This window comes from Salvelinus sp. IW2-2015, linkage group LG4p, assembly GCF_002910315.2.
Source record: "Salvelinus sp. IW2-2015 linkage group LG4p, ASM291031v2, whole genome shotgun sequence".
NCBI lineage: Eukaryota > Metazoa > Chordata > Actinopteri > Salmoniformes > Salmonidae > Salvelinus > Salvelinus sp. IW2-2015.
In genome coordinates, this window is record NC_036841.1 from 5,192,561 (window position 1) to 5,211,330 (window position 18,770).

The 18,770-nt window shown below is 46.4% G+C and overlaps 1 protein-coding gene across 1 annotated transcript in view; it reads left to right on the forward strand.

Moving 5' to 3' along the window:
• LOC111956788 (BCAS3 microtubule associated cell migration factor-like) overlaps positions 1-18,770 on the forward strand; it is a 401,535-nt gene that overhangs the window by 362,586 nt on the left and 20,179 nt on the right. The window contains 1 exon segment of the mRNA XM_070436727.1: positions 9,852-10,019. Within this exon segment, the coding sequence (XP_070292828.1) occupies positions 9,852-10,019 (168 nt within the window).

Here is an 18,770-nt window from a genome sequence, read left to right on the forward strand (position 1 = left end):
CTGAGAAAAGGCCTGCGTGTGCCCTGCTCCGCCTGAGGTGTTGTGCCCTTGCTCGCTGCGTGTGCCCTTCTCCCTGATTGCTTGCGTTGTGCCTTCTCCCTGAGTGCTGCGTTGTGCCCTTCTCCCTGAGTGCTTGCCGTGGTGCCCTTCTCCCTGAGTGCGCGTGGTGCCTTCTCCCTGAGTGCTCTGCGTGTGCCCTTCTCCCTGAGTGCTGCGTGGTTGCCCTTCTCCCTGAGTGCTGCGTGGTGCCCTTTCTCCCTGAGTCCTGCGTGTGTGCCCTTCTCCCTGAGTGCGCTGCGTGCCCTTCTCCCTGAGTGCGTGGTGCGTTGTGCCTTCTCCCTGAGTGCTGCGTGGTGCCCTTCTCCCTGAGTGCTGCGTGGTGCCCTTCTCCCTGAGTGCTGCGTGGTGCCCTTCTCCCTGAGTGCTGCGTTGTGTCCTTCTCCCTGAGTGCTGCGTGGTGCCCTTCTCCCTGAGTGCTGCGTGGTGCCCTTCTCCCTGACTGCTGCGTGGTGCCCTTCTCCCTGAGTGCTGCGTGGTGCCCTTCTCCCTGAGTGCTGCGTGGTGCCCTTCTCCCTGAGTGCTGCGCAATCTGAAGCGCATCACACTCACATGGCTCTCCGTCACATGATCGGGTCTTTCTCACAGGTTACAAGTGAAGACAGACACATCAGGGACGCAACAGCGCATGTCCTTATCCAATTCCGAGGCGCATATTGAAGATATTGGAAGAACTGTCCACATTTACTTTTCGTCAGCCAACAAGATGAGTAGGCCTAACAAACAGCAAAAGCACTAGCCTATGTCAATTTACTATCCCCCATAGTACAAAAGTTGACCTATTCTGTGCGTGAAATAAATATTCTAAACATAGTCTGGGACAGTTGTGGGGTGCAATAAATCCCAAGTTAATACAACCACTAGCATATTAACTTTACGCCATGTGGCTGATGAAACAGATCAGAACATTTAGCTTCAAATGTTGATAAACTATTAGGCTATTTCTTCACATTATAAGCGCAACAATGTGCACATGGCAGTGGTCTATAAGTGCAAATGTTTCATTAGAGGGAAAACACCATTATCAAAAGTCAACACAATTGCAATTATGCATGTAATGCTTTTATTATAAAGGTGCATTTTTATGGTGAAAATGATCTTCCCCAAACTTGAAACTCACTCGCTGCTTATCAATCAAATTTAATCAAACGTATTTATAAAGCACTTTTTACATCAGCCGATGTCACAAAGTGCTGTACAGAAACCCAGCCTAAAACCCCAAACAGCAAGCAATGCAGATGTAGAAGCACGGTGGCACTGAAAAACTCCCTAGAAAGGCCAGAACCTAGGAAGAAACCTAGAGAGAAACCAGGCTCTGAGGGGTGGCCAGTCCTCTTCTGGCTGTGCCGGGTGGAGATTATAACAGTACATGGCCAAGATGTTCAAACATTCATAGATGACCAGCAGGGTCAAATAATAATAATCACAGTGGTTGTAGAGGGTGCAACAGGTCAGCACCTCAGAGAGTAGAGAGAGTCCAAAACAGCAGCTCCGGGACAAGGTAGCACGGCCAGTGAACAGGTCAGGGTTCCATAGCCGCAGGCAGAACAGTTGAAATTGGAGCAGCAGCATGACCAGGTGGACTGGGGACAGCAAGGAGTCATCATGCCAGGTAGTCCTGAGGCATGGTCCTTGGGCTCAGGTCCTCCAAGAGAAGAGAGAGAGAAAGAAAGAAAGAAAGAGAAACACCTTGTAAAGTGGATTAATGTGCTTAATTTTAAGAAGTTATTTGTCCACTTTAGTTGTGATACAAACCTTATCAAAACATATAGGCTTATGGCTAGGCTACATGAGGTGTGTGACTATGAATCCAAAAAGTCGCAAAAAACAAGGCAGTTTCTTATGCTTAATCTTGTCTTTACATATACTAAATAATATATACATGTGGAATTTGTTTTGATTTAGAATGAACCATTGTCATGCACCTGTATCGAAACAGGGGCAGCGGGAAAAAATACATAAATAGGGAAGGGAGGACGCTTTTCATGTGGTTAATTTTGATGCCAGCCAGGTAGGCTATACTCCTGTTGTAAAGATGAACAATGTGCTTAATATTAGGAAAGTTGAGAAGTAAATATAGTAGACCTAGCCTATAGAAAGATACTCTTTTTAATAGAGACCATCACTCTGTTTTCTCTGCAATTTCATAGCCTATAGAAATGTTGCGCAACATGAGCTCTCATGAAGTGTTTGATTAGATTTTCGATTACATTTGCGTTGATGTCAGAGTGATTAGCGGGACAATAGTGTGCTGAGTACCAGACAGTTAGCAAGTTTGGTAGGCTACTAATGACCAGCAGCAGCATCAGCACTTGGAGAAGCCTAATTACCGAGACTAAACGGTCACATGGAATTTGACCGCCTTCATGACTCGTGACCGCAGGTGTGGCGGTAATATGGTCACCGTAACAGCCCTAGTCAGAACTGTATGTAAGCACACTACAGTACAGAGGTGTGTTAGTGTTTGTGTGTGTTAGTGTATGTGTGTGTGTATATGTGTCTCAGAGACTTTGACAGTACCACACACAGTGCAGAGACCGTCTCACCTATTAAAGTTTTAAGGCTAATCGTGAGCTAGCCATCATTGCGCCTCTGACTCTCCTTTAAACTGGCTTTAAACAGGGAGGTGCAAAGTGAAGAGCCTCTGTGTGTGTGTGTGTGTGTGTGCTTGCGTGTGTGTGTGTGTGTGTGTGTGTGTGTGTTGTGTGTTGTGTGTGTGTGTGTGTGTGTGTGTGTGTGTGTGTGTGTGTGGTGTGTGTGTGTGTGTGTGTGTGGTGTGCGCTTACGTGCGTGTGCGTGCGTGTCTGTGTGGGTGCGTGTGTGCATGTTACGTGTTCTGTGTGATGAACAATGTGAGCGCAGCCGGGCATGCGTGTTTATAAGTGTGTGTGTGGTGGGGCGTGAGTCTTTGGCCCGGGAAGCCCACTATTGAAAGGATTACTAGTACTCAGATGACAGGAGAGAGAGGGAGGGGGAGTAAATCATTTAAAAACAGGGCCTAGTGTAATGAAAGACAGGGAATCTAGTGAAGAGCAAAGAGAGACCTCCTAGCTACCTATCACAGCTGTTAATCCATCTCCATTAACACTAACATGTCGCCCACCACTAAACTACTCTGGCAGGCAGCTCTCCACTCTTTCACTGACTCCTGTCTCAATGGCCCTGCCTGGCCACTGTCACACACACTCTGTCAGACTTGGTCACAGCGCAAGAAGAGTGTGTGTGTTTGACTACCACTGATAAAGACATAGCCTCAACCTCAAGTCTGCCGTCTCACATCCCAGCTAGTCATCACACCAAGACAGCCATGCCCTCCCTGCTCCAGGTACAGGCTGTCCAGGTCCAACTCGGGGTTAGTCTGTATCTTTCCAAATGTACACCTCTGTCGCCTTCCCTCCGGTCAAATCCTGATTTACGCAGTGGCATGTTTATTACCAGAAGGCATTTGTTTTTCCAACACAAATAACCGCCGTCCCAGAGTCACAGCCCTCCGTTTACAGCCCTAAGCCTCGTTAGCTCCATCACTCTAATGGCACCCCCCTGCAGTAAAGCCTAATTGAATTARCGCTATCAGCTAGCCAACCGTTAGCCTCCCGTCATTAGGCTGTTTAGCAGCCAGGTAGCCCAGAGATGATGGCTTGTGGCCGGTTGTTATGCGTTGTGTGTTTGTGTCCAGCTGTGCCATCCTGAGCTGCTGCCCTGTTGTAAAGGTGAACACACACACACTGATTAAATCTTTAAGGAAACTAGCGTTGGGAGAGATAAGTAGGGCCTGATCTTCAGTCGGTGTGGCAGTGAACCAACAGCTGGGAGAGAACTAATCTAGCCTGGGATTTGGTTTAACCATGATGAAAAAACGTGTTTCTGTCCACATCCTCCCTCTGTCTCTTTCTCTCTTCTCTCTGCTATCTTTCTCATCTCTCTTCTCTCTCTCTCTCTCTCTCCCCTCTGTCTCTTCTCTCTCTCTCTCTCTCTCTCCCCTCTGTCTCTTCTCTCTCTCTCTCTCTCTCTCCCCTCTGTCTCTTCTCTCTCTCCTGTCACTAAAATGCTTGTGAACATCATGTCCTCATGTTTCAGTTGTCCCTAGAACATTGTCAGTGAGAAATGAAAAGAGGAGGGATGGAGAAGCAAATCCCCACCGTGCAGAGGAAGAATCCCATCCTGCTGCTTTACACTCACTACGCCCCTCGGTTCCTACTAACCCTGAGGAGTCTGGCTGTTATTTCATTAGCATCATCATGATAATGACCGGAGTGGGACTTGCTGGAGCATGGAGACATTTTTATTTATTTCACCTTTATTTAACCAGGTAGGCCAGTTGAGAACAAGTTCTCATTTACAGCTGTGACCTGGCCATTTAAAGCAAAGCAGTGTGACAAAAACAACAACACAGAGTTACACATGGGATAAACAAAACAGACATCACCCCTGATGCAGGGAGAGAGGGGGGGACTACTGACCTTGACAGCTACATATCTGGCTCACCATTCTCTGGGGGTACATCTATATAGTCCAAAATTGTCCATTTGGTCAGTGTCATGGTGGTTTTGGAATAGTAATTAAAACAACATACTTTGGTGTAGTAGTTTCTGTGTTGTGTTTAATGTTTTTGCTCTGTAGTGGTTGATGTGATCCCCAGGGGTGGTGTGTGGGTGTGTGTGTGAGAGAGAGAGAGAGAGAGAGAGAGAGAGAGAGAGAGAAATTAGGTCGTGCCATTAGGGTCCTGCCATCATGTTAATTGAGACTGATGGGTTAATATATTTGTGAAGGAAGTCTCCATAGAGCGTCTGGAGTGCTGTAACAGTGAATTCAGGAGGACACACTGACTCTCACGCAGACACAGACTAACACAAGCTCGCACACCTCAATTACATGCATTACATACTCAGCCCATGTAAATAAATGAACTAGCTCAGGGTTCACATACCAGCATAGTGAGGTCTCAGAAAGATAGGCTACATTTCACAGCATTGCCAGAGGGTTGTTTTCACGGTCGAAAATTCAATTCCACACTGTGGTAAAACATCAAATCAACCGCTTGGTAACCATAATAACATCATGTCACCTTCAAGAGCGCTATTGTGGCACACAGGGCTACTGTTCTCTCTCTCACACACACACCACAAACCCCGCACGCAGGCTCTTGGCCATGGCTTTGATAGTGGGCCTGCTGGTAAGGGGGGATCTTTTGAGGAGTCACACACACAGATTTTTTATGAAGTTGTGCAAAGTTATCAGCTTCTCCTGCCTGGCCCGGTGTAGTGTGTGTCTTAACAGCAGATAGCCAAGTGGAGACCTGGTCCTTCCTATCTGTGTGTAAAACCAGGCCGGTCAGGGCAGCCCGTGCGGGCTCTCGCCCCAGCATTAGAGCTTGTCAGTGGGCCAGAGTGTGGCTGAGGCTGGCCAGACCTCCATACACCAAGGGCCTAGATAGCCACTGAACTTAACTCTGAGATCAAAGGGTCCACTGTCGCTGCTCCTTCTGATAACACAGACCCAGTCTGGGCCAGGGGACTAGGTGTCAGGTAGAGAGAACCAAATAACAACCCCCAAATAACAACCCGCAAACAACCACCAGACAACCAAACAATAGCAGCTCTTTTATGATAAAGATCATTCCAGTCTTGTTCTGGTGTTTTTCTCTAGTTCCTTCTCTGTTTGGCCTTTTTCTTTCCTCTGCTCTGTCATGCCTCCTTTTCTGTTAGTCATTGTCTTTCTCTACATCTGCCTCTCTCTCTCTCTCTCTCTCTCTTTCCGCTCTGTTTATCAGTCCAGTGGCTCTTAACTTTCCCTTGTTTGATGTCATCCCTCCCATCCACTTGCCCTGCTAGCAGTGTTTTCTAGCGTTAGCGCAGTGACTGGGCCTCATTGCCAAAATCCCGAAGTATCCCTTTAACCAGGGCCATAGTCAGTAGCTGTAGCCTTTGTCCCAGCTACTAAATCTCTTGAATTAATTCAGTGTGTATGTATACTACATACTTAATGAGCGTACAGTTGAAGTCTGAAGTTTACATACACCTTAGCCAAATACATTTCAACTCAGTTTTTCACAATTCCTGACATTTAATCCAAGTAAAATTTCCCTGTCTTAGGTCAGTTAGGATCACCACTTTATTTTAAGAATGTGAAATGTCAGAATAGTAGTCGAGATAATTATTTATTTCAGATGTTATTTCTTTCATCACATTCCCAGACGATCAGAAGTTTACATACACTCAATTAGTATTTGGTAGCATTGCCTTTAAATTGTTTAAATTGGGTCAAATATTTTGGGTAGCCTTCCACAAGCTTCCCCACAATAAGTTGGGTGAAATTTTGGCCCATTCCCTCTGAAGAGCTGGTGTCTGAATCGGGTTTGTAGGCCCTCTGCTTCGCACACCGCTTTTTCCAGTTTGCCCCCAATTGGTATAGGATTGAGGTACGGGCTTTGTGTAGCATCCAATAACCCATTGACTTTGGTTTGGTCCTTAAGCCCTTTGCCACCAATTTGGAGTATGCTTGGGGTCAGTGTCCATTTGGAAGACCCATTGGCGACCAAGCTTTACCTTCTGACTGATGTTTTGAGATGTTGCAACTATATCCACATAATTTTCCTTCTCATGAAGCATTCTATTTTGTGAAGTGCACAGTCTCTGCAGCCAAAGCACCCCACAACGTGATGCTGCCACCTGTGCTTCCCGGTTGGGAAGGTGTTCTTTGCTTGCAGCCTCCCACTTTTTCCTCCAAAACAAATGATGGTCATTATGGCCAAACAGTTCTATTTTTGTTTCATCAGACCAGAGGACATTTCTCCAAAAAGTATGATCTTTGTCCCCATGTGCAGTTGCAAACCCTAGTCTGGCTTTTTTATGGCGGTTTTGGAGCAGTGGCTTCTTCCTTGCTGAGCAGCCTTTCAGGTTATGTTGATATAGGACTCATTTTACTGTGGCTACAGATACTTTTGTACCTGTTTCCTCCAGCATCTTCAATCAATCAATCAATCAAATGTATTTATAAAGCCCTTATTACATCAGCTGATGTCACAAAGTGCTGTACAGAAACCCAGCCTAAAACCACAAACAGCAAGCAATGCAGGTGTAGAAGCACGGGGGCTAGAAAGGCCAGAACCTAGGCAGAAACCAGGCTATGAGGGGTGGCCAGTCCTCTCCTGGCTGTTTCCTCCAGCATCTTCACAAGGTCCTTTGCTGTTGTTCTGGGATTGATTTGCATTTTTCGCACCAAAGTACGTTCATCACTAGGAGACAGAACGGGTCTCCTTCCTGAGCAGTATAATGSCTGTGTGGTCCTATGGTGTTTATACTTGTTTACTATTGTTTGTACAGATGAACGTGTACCTTCATGCGTTTGGAAATTGCTCCCAAGGATGAACCAGACTTGTGGAGGTCCACAATTTTTTTTCTGYGGTCTTGGCTGATTTCTTTAGATTMTCCCATGATTTCAAGCAAAGAGGCACTGAGTTTGAAGGTAGGCCTTGAAATACATCCACAGGTACGCCTCCAATTGACTCAAATGATGTCAATTAGCCTATCAGAAGCTTCTAAAGCCATGACAACATTTTCTGGAATTTTCCAAGCTGTTTAAAGGCACAGTCAACTTAGTGTATGTAAACTTCTGACCCACTGGAATTGTGATACAGTGAATTATAAGTGAAATAATCTGTCTGTAAACAATTGTTGGAAAAATGACTTGTGTCATGTGTAGCGTGGTTTGTTCTGCGTTGTGTACTTTTAATTAGGACACTGCCACAACTGGAGGTCTGCTGGTTGGAATCTTTTTATTTGCCCTGCACACGAAGAGACAACACACAATACTTTGGCCCTTGGCGCAGTCACAGCTCTCAGGCACCTCGCTAGCCGAAGGTCAGGCAAAAGAGAGCGCCAAAAAGAAATAGCAGGTGCTGTGTGCACACATTCAGTGCACACCATACATTACAAGTAAAATGATATACAACATAATTTGGACAAAATAAAAGACATACCTGCACACAAAGAGACAACACACAATATTTTAGCCCTTGGCGCAGTCACAGCTCTCAGGCACCTGCGTGAGCACATAGAAACTCACTCAAACACTGTCCCAAGTACTCACAAGTTACAATAGGTACCCTAGTTAGTGAGCTCGGTGAAACTTGTTACCGTAAATCTTTATACTGTCCACATTGTAACAAAACTTATGGTTGCATAACAGCACATTGTGTAACATTACCACGGTTTTATATTGAACAATTTCGGAGCCAAGGACAACATACCTTGCTAGCCGAAGGTCAGGCAAAAGAGAACATTAAGGGGGTACGGAAATACAGATAACCTGCGATGGGCCAAACCAAAATATACAGAACTTTTACAGTCATGTGTATGTACAATAGAGATATGAAAAAGMGTTTGTACACCAAAAACTAACATTAGCTATGCAGCTGTAATTAAATTTAAAAAACACACTGAATTATTATTATTATTATCAAATTATTAACATCCCCTCTTGACCTGGCCTATTTGAATTGGTCCTTGTGTGCAACTTGGTGCATAATCTAGGGGAACAACATCACACTGCTACACATGCACAAGTAGATGTCCTAACCGACTTGCCAAAACTATAGTTTGTTAACAAGAAATCTGTGGAGTGGTTGAAAAACGAGTTTTAATGACTCCAACCTAAGTGTATGTAAACTTCCGACTTCAACTGTATATATACATACTATAAGTTCATGTTAGTGTACTGTATACAAATTGTATTCTTTCAGTTGAGTGTACTAGCACTTCACCTGTCTACTGGAAGTTGATGCTGTTGCTATGCAACTTCTTGCTAGCTTGTTAGCATAACAAATAACTAACTAGACATCTTTAACAGTGTCCATTGAGAACACACAACGACTATACCACTTAGATAAAAAATAAAGTCAATCAAGTCAATAAATGTTGGGTAGTTAGTTGGATAGCATATAGTTAATATACTGGCAAGTTCGATGTACTAGTAGCCAACTAACGTTAGGTAGCTAACTAACATACCGGTACATACAAGCAACTGCTGTAATGCTATGCAGTTCGTAAGGCTAGCGTTGCTAACTGACAGCCAACATAACGTGTAACTTATTTGAGTCAAAAGTCATTACTTTTTTATTACGTTGCTCAACATTTTCTTAAAATTTCTCATAATTAGTTAAAGCAGTGAATTTGTATCCGCTCTCGTCGGACTTTGACTGCATATTTTCCGCCATTTTCTTCAAATCTGAAAATGTTGTGATACCACGCCCATTTTCTGGAGAATTGCATTATGGGCCCTAAAAGCACGGGAATCGTGTCCACTGCATGTGTTCTTCGAATTTTGGGGGAATGTAGCACGACATCCGGGAACGTTTGGCATACTAACTATATCCATACTAAAACCAATAAGCATACTACATACTCAATGTACATCACAAATAGTAGGGTTAGTGCGGTTAGTATGAGTATTCAAACACAGCTTAGGTGTTTGATGTCAGTACTCCACTTGACCATCTGTGTGGTTATATGGATTTAGTGTGTGGTTGTGAATGTGGTTGTGTATTTGGAATAACTGTGGTGTATGTGGTTGGACTGACTAAGTGTGCAGTAGCGAGAATGCCATTATACTGACTATTAGAAGGTTCTTGCTTGTATTTTGTGTGTATGGTTAAACTGATCAGTGTGCACTTTAACAGATCATATATGTAATTTCTACTTTGTATACCTTAACTGACCATGTTTCAGGGTTCTACTGAATGTGTTTGTGGTTGTGTTGTGCTGATGGTCTATAAATGGTTGCGTTTGTTGTTCCAGGGACGTTTGACCGCAGTGTGACCCTGCTGGAGGTGTGTGGCAGCTGGCCAGAGAGCTTTGGCCTGCGTCACATGAGCTCGGTGGAATCCACCGAGGAGGGGCTGAGAGAGAGGCTGGCAGARGCCATGTCAGAGTCACCATCCAGAGACATTGTGGGCTCTGCTACCGGTCAGTCATAAACATACACTAACCCATACACAGACACGCACGCACACATCATCTKACACATGCAGTGCCTTCGGAAAGTATTCAGACCCCTTGACTTTTTCCACATTTTGTTACGCTACAGCCTTATTCTAAAACTTGATTGGAGTCCACCTGTGGAAAATTCAATTGATTGGACATGGTTTGGAAAGGCACACACCTGTCTAAATAAGGTCGCACAGTTTACAGTGCATGTCAGGACAAAAACCAAGCCATGAGGTCGAAGGAATTGTCCATAGAGCTCCGAGGCAGGATTGTTTCGAGGCACAGATATGGGGAAGGGTACCAAAAACTGCAGCATTGATGGTCCCCAAGAACACAGTGGCCTCCATCATTCTTAAATGGAAGAAGTTTGGAACCACCAAGACTTCCTAGAGCTGGCCGCTCGGCCAAAGTGAGCAATCGGTGGAGAAGGGTCTTGGTCGGGGAGGTGACCAAGAGCCCAATGGTCACTCTGGCAGAGCTCCAGAGTTCCTCGGTGGAGATGGGAGAACCTTCCAGAAGGACAGCCATCTCTGCAGCAGTTGACCAATCAGGACTTTATGGTAGAGTGACCAGACGGACGCCACTCCTCAGTAAAAGGCACATGACAGCCCGCTTTGAGTTTGCCAAAAGGCACCTAAAGACTCTCTGACCATGAGAAACAAGATTCTCTGGTCTGATAAAACCAAGATTGAACTCTTTGGCCTGAATGCCAAGCATCACGTCTGGATGAAACCTGGCACCATCCCTACGGTGAAGCATGGTGGTAGCAGCATCATGCTGTGAGGATGTTTTTCAGCAGCAGGGAATGGGAGACTAGTCAGGATTGAGGGAAAGATGAACAGAGTAGAGTACAGAGAGATCCTTGATGAAAACCTGCTCCCGAGCGCTCAGGACCTCAGACTGGGGCAAAGGTTCACCTTCCAACAGTACAACAACCCTAAGCACACAGCCAAAACAACTCAGGAGTGGCTTCGGGACAAGTCTCTGAATGTCCTTGAGTGGCCCAGCCAGAGCCCTGACTTGAACCCGATCACACGTCTCTGGAGAGACCTGAAAATAGCTGTGCAACAACGCTCCCCAACCAGGAGTGATGGTTGCTGATAATGGGCCTCTGTACACCTATGTAGACATTCCATTAAAAATCTGCCGTTTCCAGCTACAATGGTCATATACAACATTAACAATGTCTACACTGTATTTCTGATCAATTTGATATTTTAAATGGACAGAAATTGTGCTTTTCTTTCAAAAACAAGGACATTTCTAAGTGACCCCAACCTTTTGAATGGTAGTGTACATGCAGCGTGTGCACACAAACACGGACGCACACTCAATAATAATTTGTCATCATTAATCATTTCATGGTTTCAATCTATCCACCAATTTACTGACCGTTTATTCTCTCAAGTGAAATGTGATAGTGGTCAACTTCATTTACTTAGCTTTGTGTGAACTTTCATTTACTCTCCTTCAACTGCTACTCTTAATCACGCTTGTTTGGTTTTGCAGGAAGTGTGTGGATGTACACTCGTGTGTGGGCCTGCATGTGTGTGTGTCAGCCATTCGGACAGTCCAAATGTTGAACTCATTTTTAAAGTGGTGGTGCTCTTCCTCTCCTGAACAAGAGGTCCTTCAATTTTTATGGGAGGGGTAGAGGGGTTTCTCTTAGGGAGAGGAGACTGCCACTGGGAGCAGCAAAGGGTCACAAGGCRCTAATGTGTGTTAGCACCAACTACCCCCCATCCTCTCATCCCCCTCTCTCTCACCCTTCTCTCTCTCCCTGTTCTCATCCCTTACTCTGCAATCCCTCTCTTTCTCTCGCTCTCATTGCCCGTCTATTACGACATAATGCTGTTTGGACCTATTCATTTAGAGAGGCCCCTGCAGCAGCACTGGCAGTCACATGGAATGGACTCTCTCTCTCCCCCTCCTCTCTCGCTCGTTCTCTCGCTCTCTCCTTCCCGCTATAATTGCTTGTGTCTATGACTCTGCTCGTCATTAGATTAAGGGCTGACTCCTGGACACTTGTAGTTGGCGCTTATCCCTCCATCTTTACGGCTACAGCCCCCTCTAATGCAACGCAAAATTCATTACTGATCACATTGCATCCAATCTACCCCCATTTTTGGCTGCCTTGGGCCCTCCTATAAACATGAACTTAACCCTTTCCTGAGGGAGGGAGACATAGAGGAATGGGCTAAATATTGTTTGGAGGGGGTCAACTGGAGCCGAGTCTGAGACATGCACATCCATTCTGTCTGACTGTGAATGCGTTCCAAACGACACCCTATTCCTTATGTGGTGCACTACTTTTGACCAGAGGCCTATGGGCCCTACTATATGGAATAGGGTACCATTTGGGATGTGGCCTGTGTCTATGTGTGACAGTGGCACCAAGCTTCAAGCAGGGAATAACTGGGACGTAATGGAGGCTAATCTAATATGGACGTCTGGTTGATGGCTGACTGTAATGTAGAGAAAGTGTATGTGTGTTAAGTTCATAGAGAGAGAGGCCTTTGATGGGCAGGGCCAGATGGTGTATAGCTTAGAGAGTGTCTCCACGTGCAGGGCCCAGTTTCCCTTTCCCCATCCTTAGACATACTGTAGGCCCCATTGGCATAGACCTGAAGGATTCACTCATACACACATTATCTCTCTGTCCGGCTTTCTCTCACTCACTCACACATACACACACACACACACACACACACACACCACACACACCAACACACACACACACACACACACACACACACACCACACACACACACACACACAACACACCACAACACCAAGAGGGAATTGGAAATGCTGGATGCATGTAAACAAATCACCCTCTTTGACATTTCTCCCTCAACACACAACCACACACACACACACACACACTCAGGCTCACGCTCAGAACAAAGCCTGCAGTCACACAGATTGAGTTCTCACGCAGAGCCAGAGACCTACTGTCGCCACAGCCAGGGGCAGGTGACACAGATAGAGAGACGGATAGATGGAGAGAGAGTGGGAGATAAGGAGGTGGGGCAGGAAGCCCCCACACTGACTCCTGGACATACTCTTCCAGGAATTAGTTTTGTCCTAGTATCATAATGTTGCAGATGTGATTTTGCTTAATGGTGCCAACCCAACATGAATTCCATTGAAGCCGTGTGGAGGACCCCTCTCTTAGCCCAGCGCAGTTTAGTATATTCCAGCCCTGGTCTACTCTCAGCCCAACCCCAGTATAACATAACCCAGCCTTTGTCCTCAGACAGTGTCAGGTCAGTGTTTCTGGTGGCCACGTTCAGGATCCAGCCCTGACCTATGTTAATAGAGCCATTGTAATGGAACTGGTATCTACTGTGTGTCAGACATGCAASTACCTCTGTCAACCAGCCGTCACATGTTAACGCTAATATTTACAGTATAGCATTATCAGCATCCAAAAATAATGGACACACACTGTGRGTGTGTGAGCGCACAAGCATGTTTATGTGTGCGTGTGTACAAAACATTAGGAACACCTGCTCTTTCCATGATAGACTGACCAGGTGAATCCAGGGGAAAGCTATGATCCCTTATTMATGTCACTTGTTAAATCCACTTCAATCAGTGTAGATAAACGGGAGGAGACAGGTTAAGAAGTATTTTTAAGCCTTGAGACAATTGAGACATGGATTGTGTATGTGTGCCATTCAGAGGTTGAATGGGCAAGTCAAAAAATGTATCTGCCTTTGAACAGGGTATATGTTCAAATATATCTGCCTTTGAACAGTAGTAGGTGCCAGGCGCACCGGTTTGAATGTGTCAAGAACTGCAACGCTGCTGGGTTTTTCACACTCAATAGTTTCCCGTGTGTATCAAGAATGGTCCACCACCCAAAGGACATCCAGCCAACTTGACACAACTGTGGGAAGCATTGGAGTCAACATGGGCCAGCATCCCTGTGGAACACTTTCAACACCTTGCAGAGTCCATGCCCCAAAGATTTGAGACCGTTCTGAGGGCAAAGGGGGGTGCATCTCAATAAAGGGATTGTGTTCTTAATGTTTTGTACACTCAGTGTGCGTGTGCTCTGTGTTCATAACAGTGTGTGTGACCCTCCAAACCCAGGAAGTATGTGACTCGCCTCCAGGCCCTGTGTATACCAGGTCCTTGTGTTCTAAGTAATTTATCACATTGTTGGATGGCAGTCCACATAAGTTTATGATTGAATTAATTAGGTCTACTGCCGTGTGCTATTGGAGGGATTTGGCCGGTTGATTCCACCTTCTTGCGTGTTGGTTTTGGAGGAGCTCCACCTCTCATCTGATGTTATCGTGGTACAGAAAACATTGCCTCTGCCATCACATGGAGCACTGGTGTGTCGTCGACTGTGTGTCTCACTGGTCGTGTCTCACTGTGTTGTCTACGGTGTGGTGGTCTCACTGTTTGTCTCACTGTCTGGGTCTCACGTGTGTCTCACTGTGTGTTCTACTGTGGTGTTTCACCTGGTGATCTACTGGTGTGTCTCACTGTGGTGTCTCACTGTTTGTTTCACTGTTTTGTTTTCACTGTGTTGTGCTCACCTGTCTGTCTCACTGGTGTTCATGTGTGTCTAACTGTCGTGTCTCAGCTGTTTGTCTCACTGTCGGTGTCTCGCTGTTTGTCTCACTGTCTGTCTCACTGTCGTGTCTTCACTGTGGTGTCTACTGTGTGTCTGTGTTGTCTACTTGCTGTAGATTGCTCACGTGTACTGTTCCACTGTGTCAACTGATGTTTCAGTTTCTCACTGTGTACTGTTCTCCTGTTGACTGTCCTCTGTTGTCTTCTTATGCCTGTCTTTTGTGTACTGCTTCACTGTCTGTATGTTCTACTGGCTGTCTCGTGGCACTGTTTGTTCACTGTTTGTCTCATGTGTCTCATGTTGTCTCAACTGTGTCTGTCTCACGCTGTGTTCTCGTCTTCTCACTGTTCTCACGTGTCTCACTGTTTCGTCTCCTTGTGTACTCACTGTGTAATCTCCACTGTGTGTCTCGGTGAACTTGTTTCGTGTCTCACTGTCTCCTGTTGGCTGTTGTCACTTGTCTACTCTGTCTCATTCTGTGTGTCTGACTGGTGTCTCCACTGTGTTCCAGACGCTGGTACGTGTCCCACTGGCTCCGTCTTCTCAACTGCATGTGTCTAAGTGGCTCTAAACTGTGTGTTTCAAACTGTGTTCTCACTGTTGTATCTACTGTGTTGTCCACTGGGTGTCTCACTGTGCTACTGTTCCAACTGTTTCTTGTTCAATCTGTTTGTTCTTCAACTGTTGTCTCACAATGTTGTCTCACTCTTACACGTGTGTCTCACTGCTGTGTCACTCTCACTGTGTTTCGTATCTATTGTCCACTGTGTTTCTCGACTGTGTTACGGTCTTCACTTGGACGTTGTTTCACGGTATCTCACTGGTGCTTGTCTCACTGTGTCCTGTCGCACTCGATGTCTGTTGTTACTGTGTTAGTCTCACTGGTGTATGCTACTGTGTTCCACTGTGTGGCACTTGTTGTTCTGTCTCACTTGTCGACTGTGTACCACTGATTTCTCGGATCTCACATGTGAACTGGCCCTCTTGTGCTCACTTCACGTGTGTCTCCACTGTGTCATGTTGCTACGACGTACGCTCTGTGTGTCTACTGTGTGTTCCTGTGTATCTCACTGTGTGTGTGCGTGCCATGTGTAGTTTCTCACTTGTCTCATGTGTACTAGTCTCACTGCGTAACGTTTTCTGTGGATCTCACCTGGTGTCCCCTGTGTTCTCACTGTACGTGTGTCTATGTTGTACGTAGACATAGATGAGACAATTACATCACCGCTTGCTTTCTTCACAAACCACAACCACTAAGACACACACACAGTGAGAAAGACAAACGAGGTAAATAACAGGCACTGTCTGGTCTCATGGTGGTTGTTCCCTCAACTGTGTCTCGAACTTTTGCCGGTTCGGCACTGTGTGGAGACTGTGTGCAGTGCCTCTACTGTGTGGTCTCACTCTGTCTTGTCTACACTGTCTGTCTCACTGTCTGTTCTTGTCATCTGGTGGTCTCACTGTGTGCTCACTGTGTTCTACTTGTCTGTCCCCACTGGTCTGTCTCACTGTCTGGTCTTCACTGTCGGTGTCTCCTGTGTGTCTCACTGGTGTCTCACTGTCTGTCTCACATGTCTGTCCCTCACTGCTGTCGTCACTGTGTTCACTGTCTGTTCATGCTGAGTTCTTGTCTCACTGTCTACGTCATCTGTCACTGTGTTCTGTCTCACTGTTTGTCCCACTGTCTGTTCCTTGTGTGTCTCACTGTGTTCTCACTGTGTGTCTCACTGTGTGTCTCACTGTGTGCCTCACTGTGTGTCTCCACTGTCTGTCTCACTGTGTGTCTCACACTGTGTGTCTCCACTGTCTGTCTCACTGGTCTGTCTCACTGTGTGTCTTCAACTGTGTGCCTCACTGTTTGTCTCACTGTTTGTCTCACTGTCTGTCTCACTGTCTGTCTGCACTGTGTTGTCACTGTCTCTGTCTCGTGTTGTCCTTCTACTGTGTGTCTCACTGTCTGTCTCACTGTTCTGTCTCCTGTGTGTCTCACTGTGTGTTCACTGTGTGTCACTGTTTGTCTCACTGTGGTGTCACTGTCTGTCTCACTGTTTGTGTGTCAGTGTGTATGCTTACTGTTTGTCTCACTGTGTGTGGTGTGTGTGTGTGTCTCAGTGTGTGGTTTGGAAGAAAGCACGGTTGATGTAATCTTGTTGGTGTGGAGTGACGATTTCCTCCCTACCAAAGAGATGGTAAGTTCCAGTGTGTTTGGGACCTGTCAGGGGACCTATGAAGTTAGGTCTATGGGTCCCACTTAGGGACAAACAGAGTGGTTTAGAAGGCAAGAGGGCCTTTCTATCTATACACCATTTTTGCAACCAGCACAAACACCTCTAGTTTTGCATTCTGGCTTTTCAATTCTGATCTTACAGTAATACTCTTTACTGCCTGAATATCTAGAAGAGTTCACTTATTGCATCTGACCGTGAGTAATTCCTCTGGGGCCAGTATATGGAGTCATTTCATGAAGTCGTTTCATAATGTTTTTGTGAATTGGGCATATTAAGGCACGTGGCTAGAATCTAGACTCCAACCCTCTGGTTAGTGCTGTGAACCTCTATTGTTCCCTACTGTAGTCCTGGTGATGACGCTCCTATCGCCTTTTTGACTTGGACAGCCTCTTGTAGCCATTTGCAGAAACTACCAGGTCGATTATGTGACTGAACTGAGTTCCTTTTAACCAAGTCTTGTTTTAACACACAGATATCCATCACAAGACCAACAAAACACACACAGCGGGCCACAACACACACACGCACACACACACACACACACCACACGAACACATACACAACATACACACACACACACAGCACACCACACAACAACACACCCCACACACACACACACACAGCAGACCACCCCATTATCACGATGGGGTAGGAGGTCCCACTTTCTCAATCAATCATATACTCCCTTCTGGTTCCCAGTATACACACACACATGCAGGTTATATACACACCAAGCGCTGGAGCGAACGCACACACACACGTACACACATCAACGCACTTCCTCACTTCACCTCTTTTGCACTTTGGGGACGTGGCTTTAGACCATTGAGAAGTACAGAACTTGTTGGTTAACCAGCAAGGGGGGGGACCCCTCCGTCCTCCTCACACTTGTTGGGTTACCAGCAGGGGGGGCACCCTTCCGTCCTCGCTCACATTGTTGGGTTAACCAGCAAGGGGGGGCACCCTTCCGTCCTCCCTCAACACCTTGTTGGCGTTAACCAAGCAAGGGGGCACGGGTCACCCCTCCGTCCTCCTCACACTTGTTGGTTAACCAGCAGGGGGGTGCACCTCCGTCCTCCTCACACTTGTTTGGTTAACAGCAGGGGGGGCACCCCTCCGTCCTCCTCACACTTGTTGGGTTAACCAGCAGGGGGCGGGCACCCCTCCGTCCTCCTCACACTTGTTGGGGTTAACAGCAGGGGGGGGGCACCCCTCCGTCCTCCTCACACTTGTTGGTTAACCAGCAGGGGGCGCACCCTCCGTCCCTCCTCCACACTTGTTGGGATTAACCAGCAGGGGGCACCCCACCCGTCCTCCTCAACACTTGTGGTTAACAGCAGGGCACCCTCCTCTCCTCACGCACCATTTGATACTTCACTGAAAAATATCAGTTGTTCATTTTGGCATCCTGCCCCGGTGTCCTGTTCTAACCTGCTTCACTAGAGACAGAGAAGCCCAGGGTCCTGTTCTACCTGCTTCAACTAGAGACAGAGAAGCCCAGGGTCCTGTTCTAACCTGCCTTCTAGAGACAGAGAAGCCAGGGTCCTGTTCTAACCTGCTTCACTAGAGACAGAGAAAGACACTGAGTGCATTCTCTGTACCACTGAACACACTTAGCCTGAGCTGCGAAAAGAAAAGAGAAAAAAGAGGGAACCCTGTGAAAGAAAAGAGTAAAGTGAATGAGTTGAGGCTGAAGAGTATGGTGCTGAGGAAAAACAAGGGAGAGGGAAAGAAGAGAACTGTCCATTATTTCTGCCCCCCAGCACTCCTCCATTCACTGGTGGGTTGCTCTCCCCCCCCCTCCTCTCTCTCTCTCTCTCTCTTCTCTCTCTCCTCCTCTTCCTCTTCTTTCTTCTATCTTTCCCTATCTTCTCTCTCTTCCTCTATCCTCTCTCTCCCCTCTTTCTT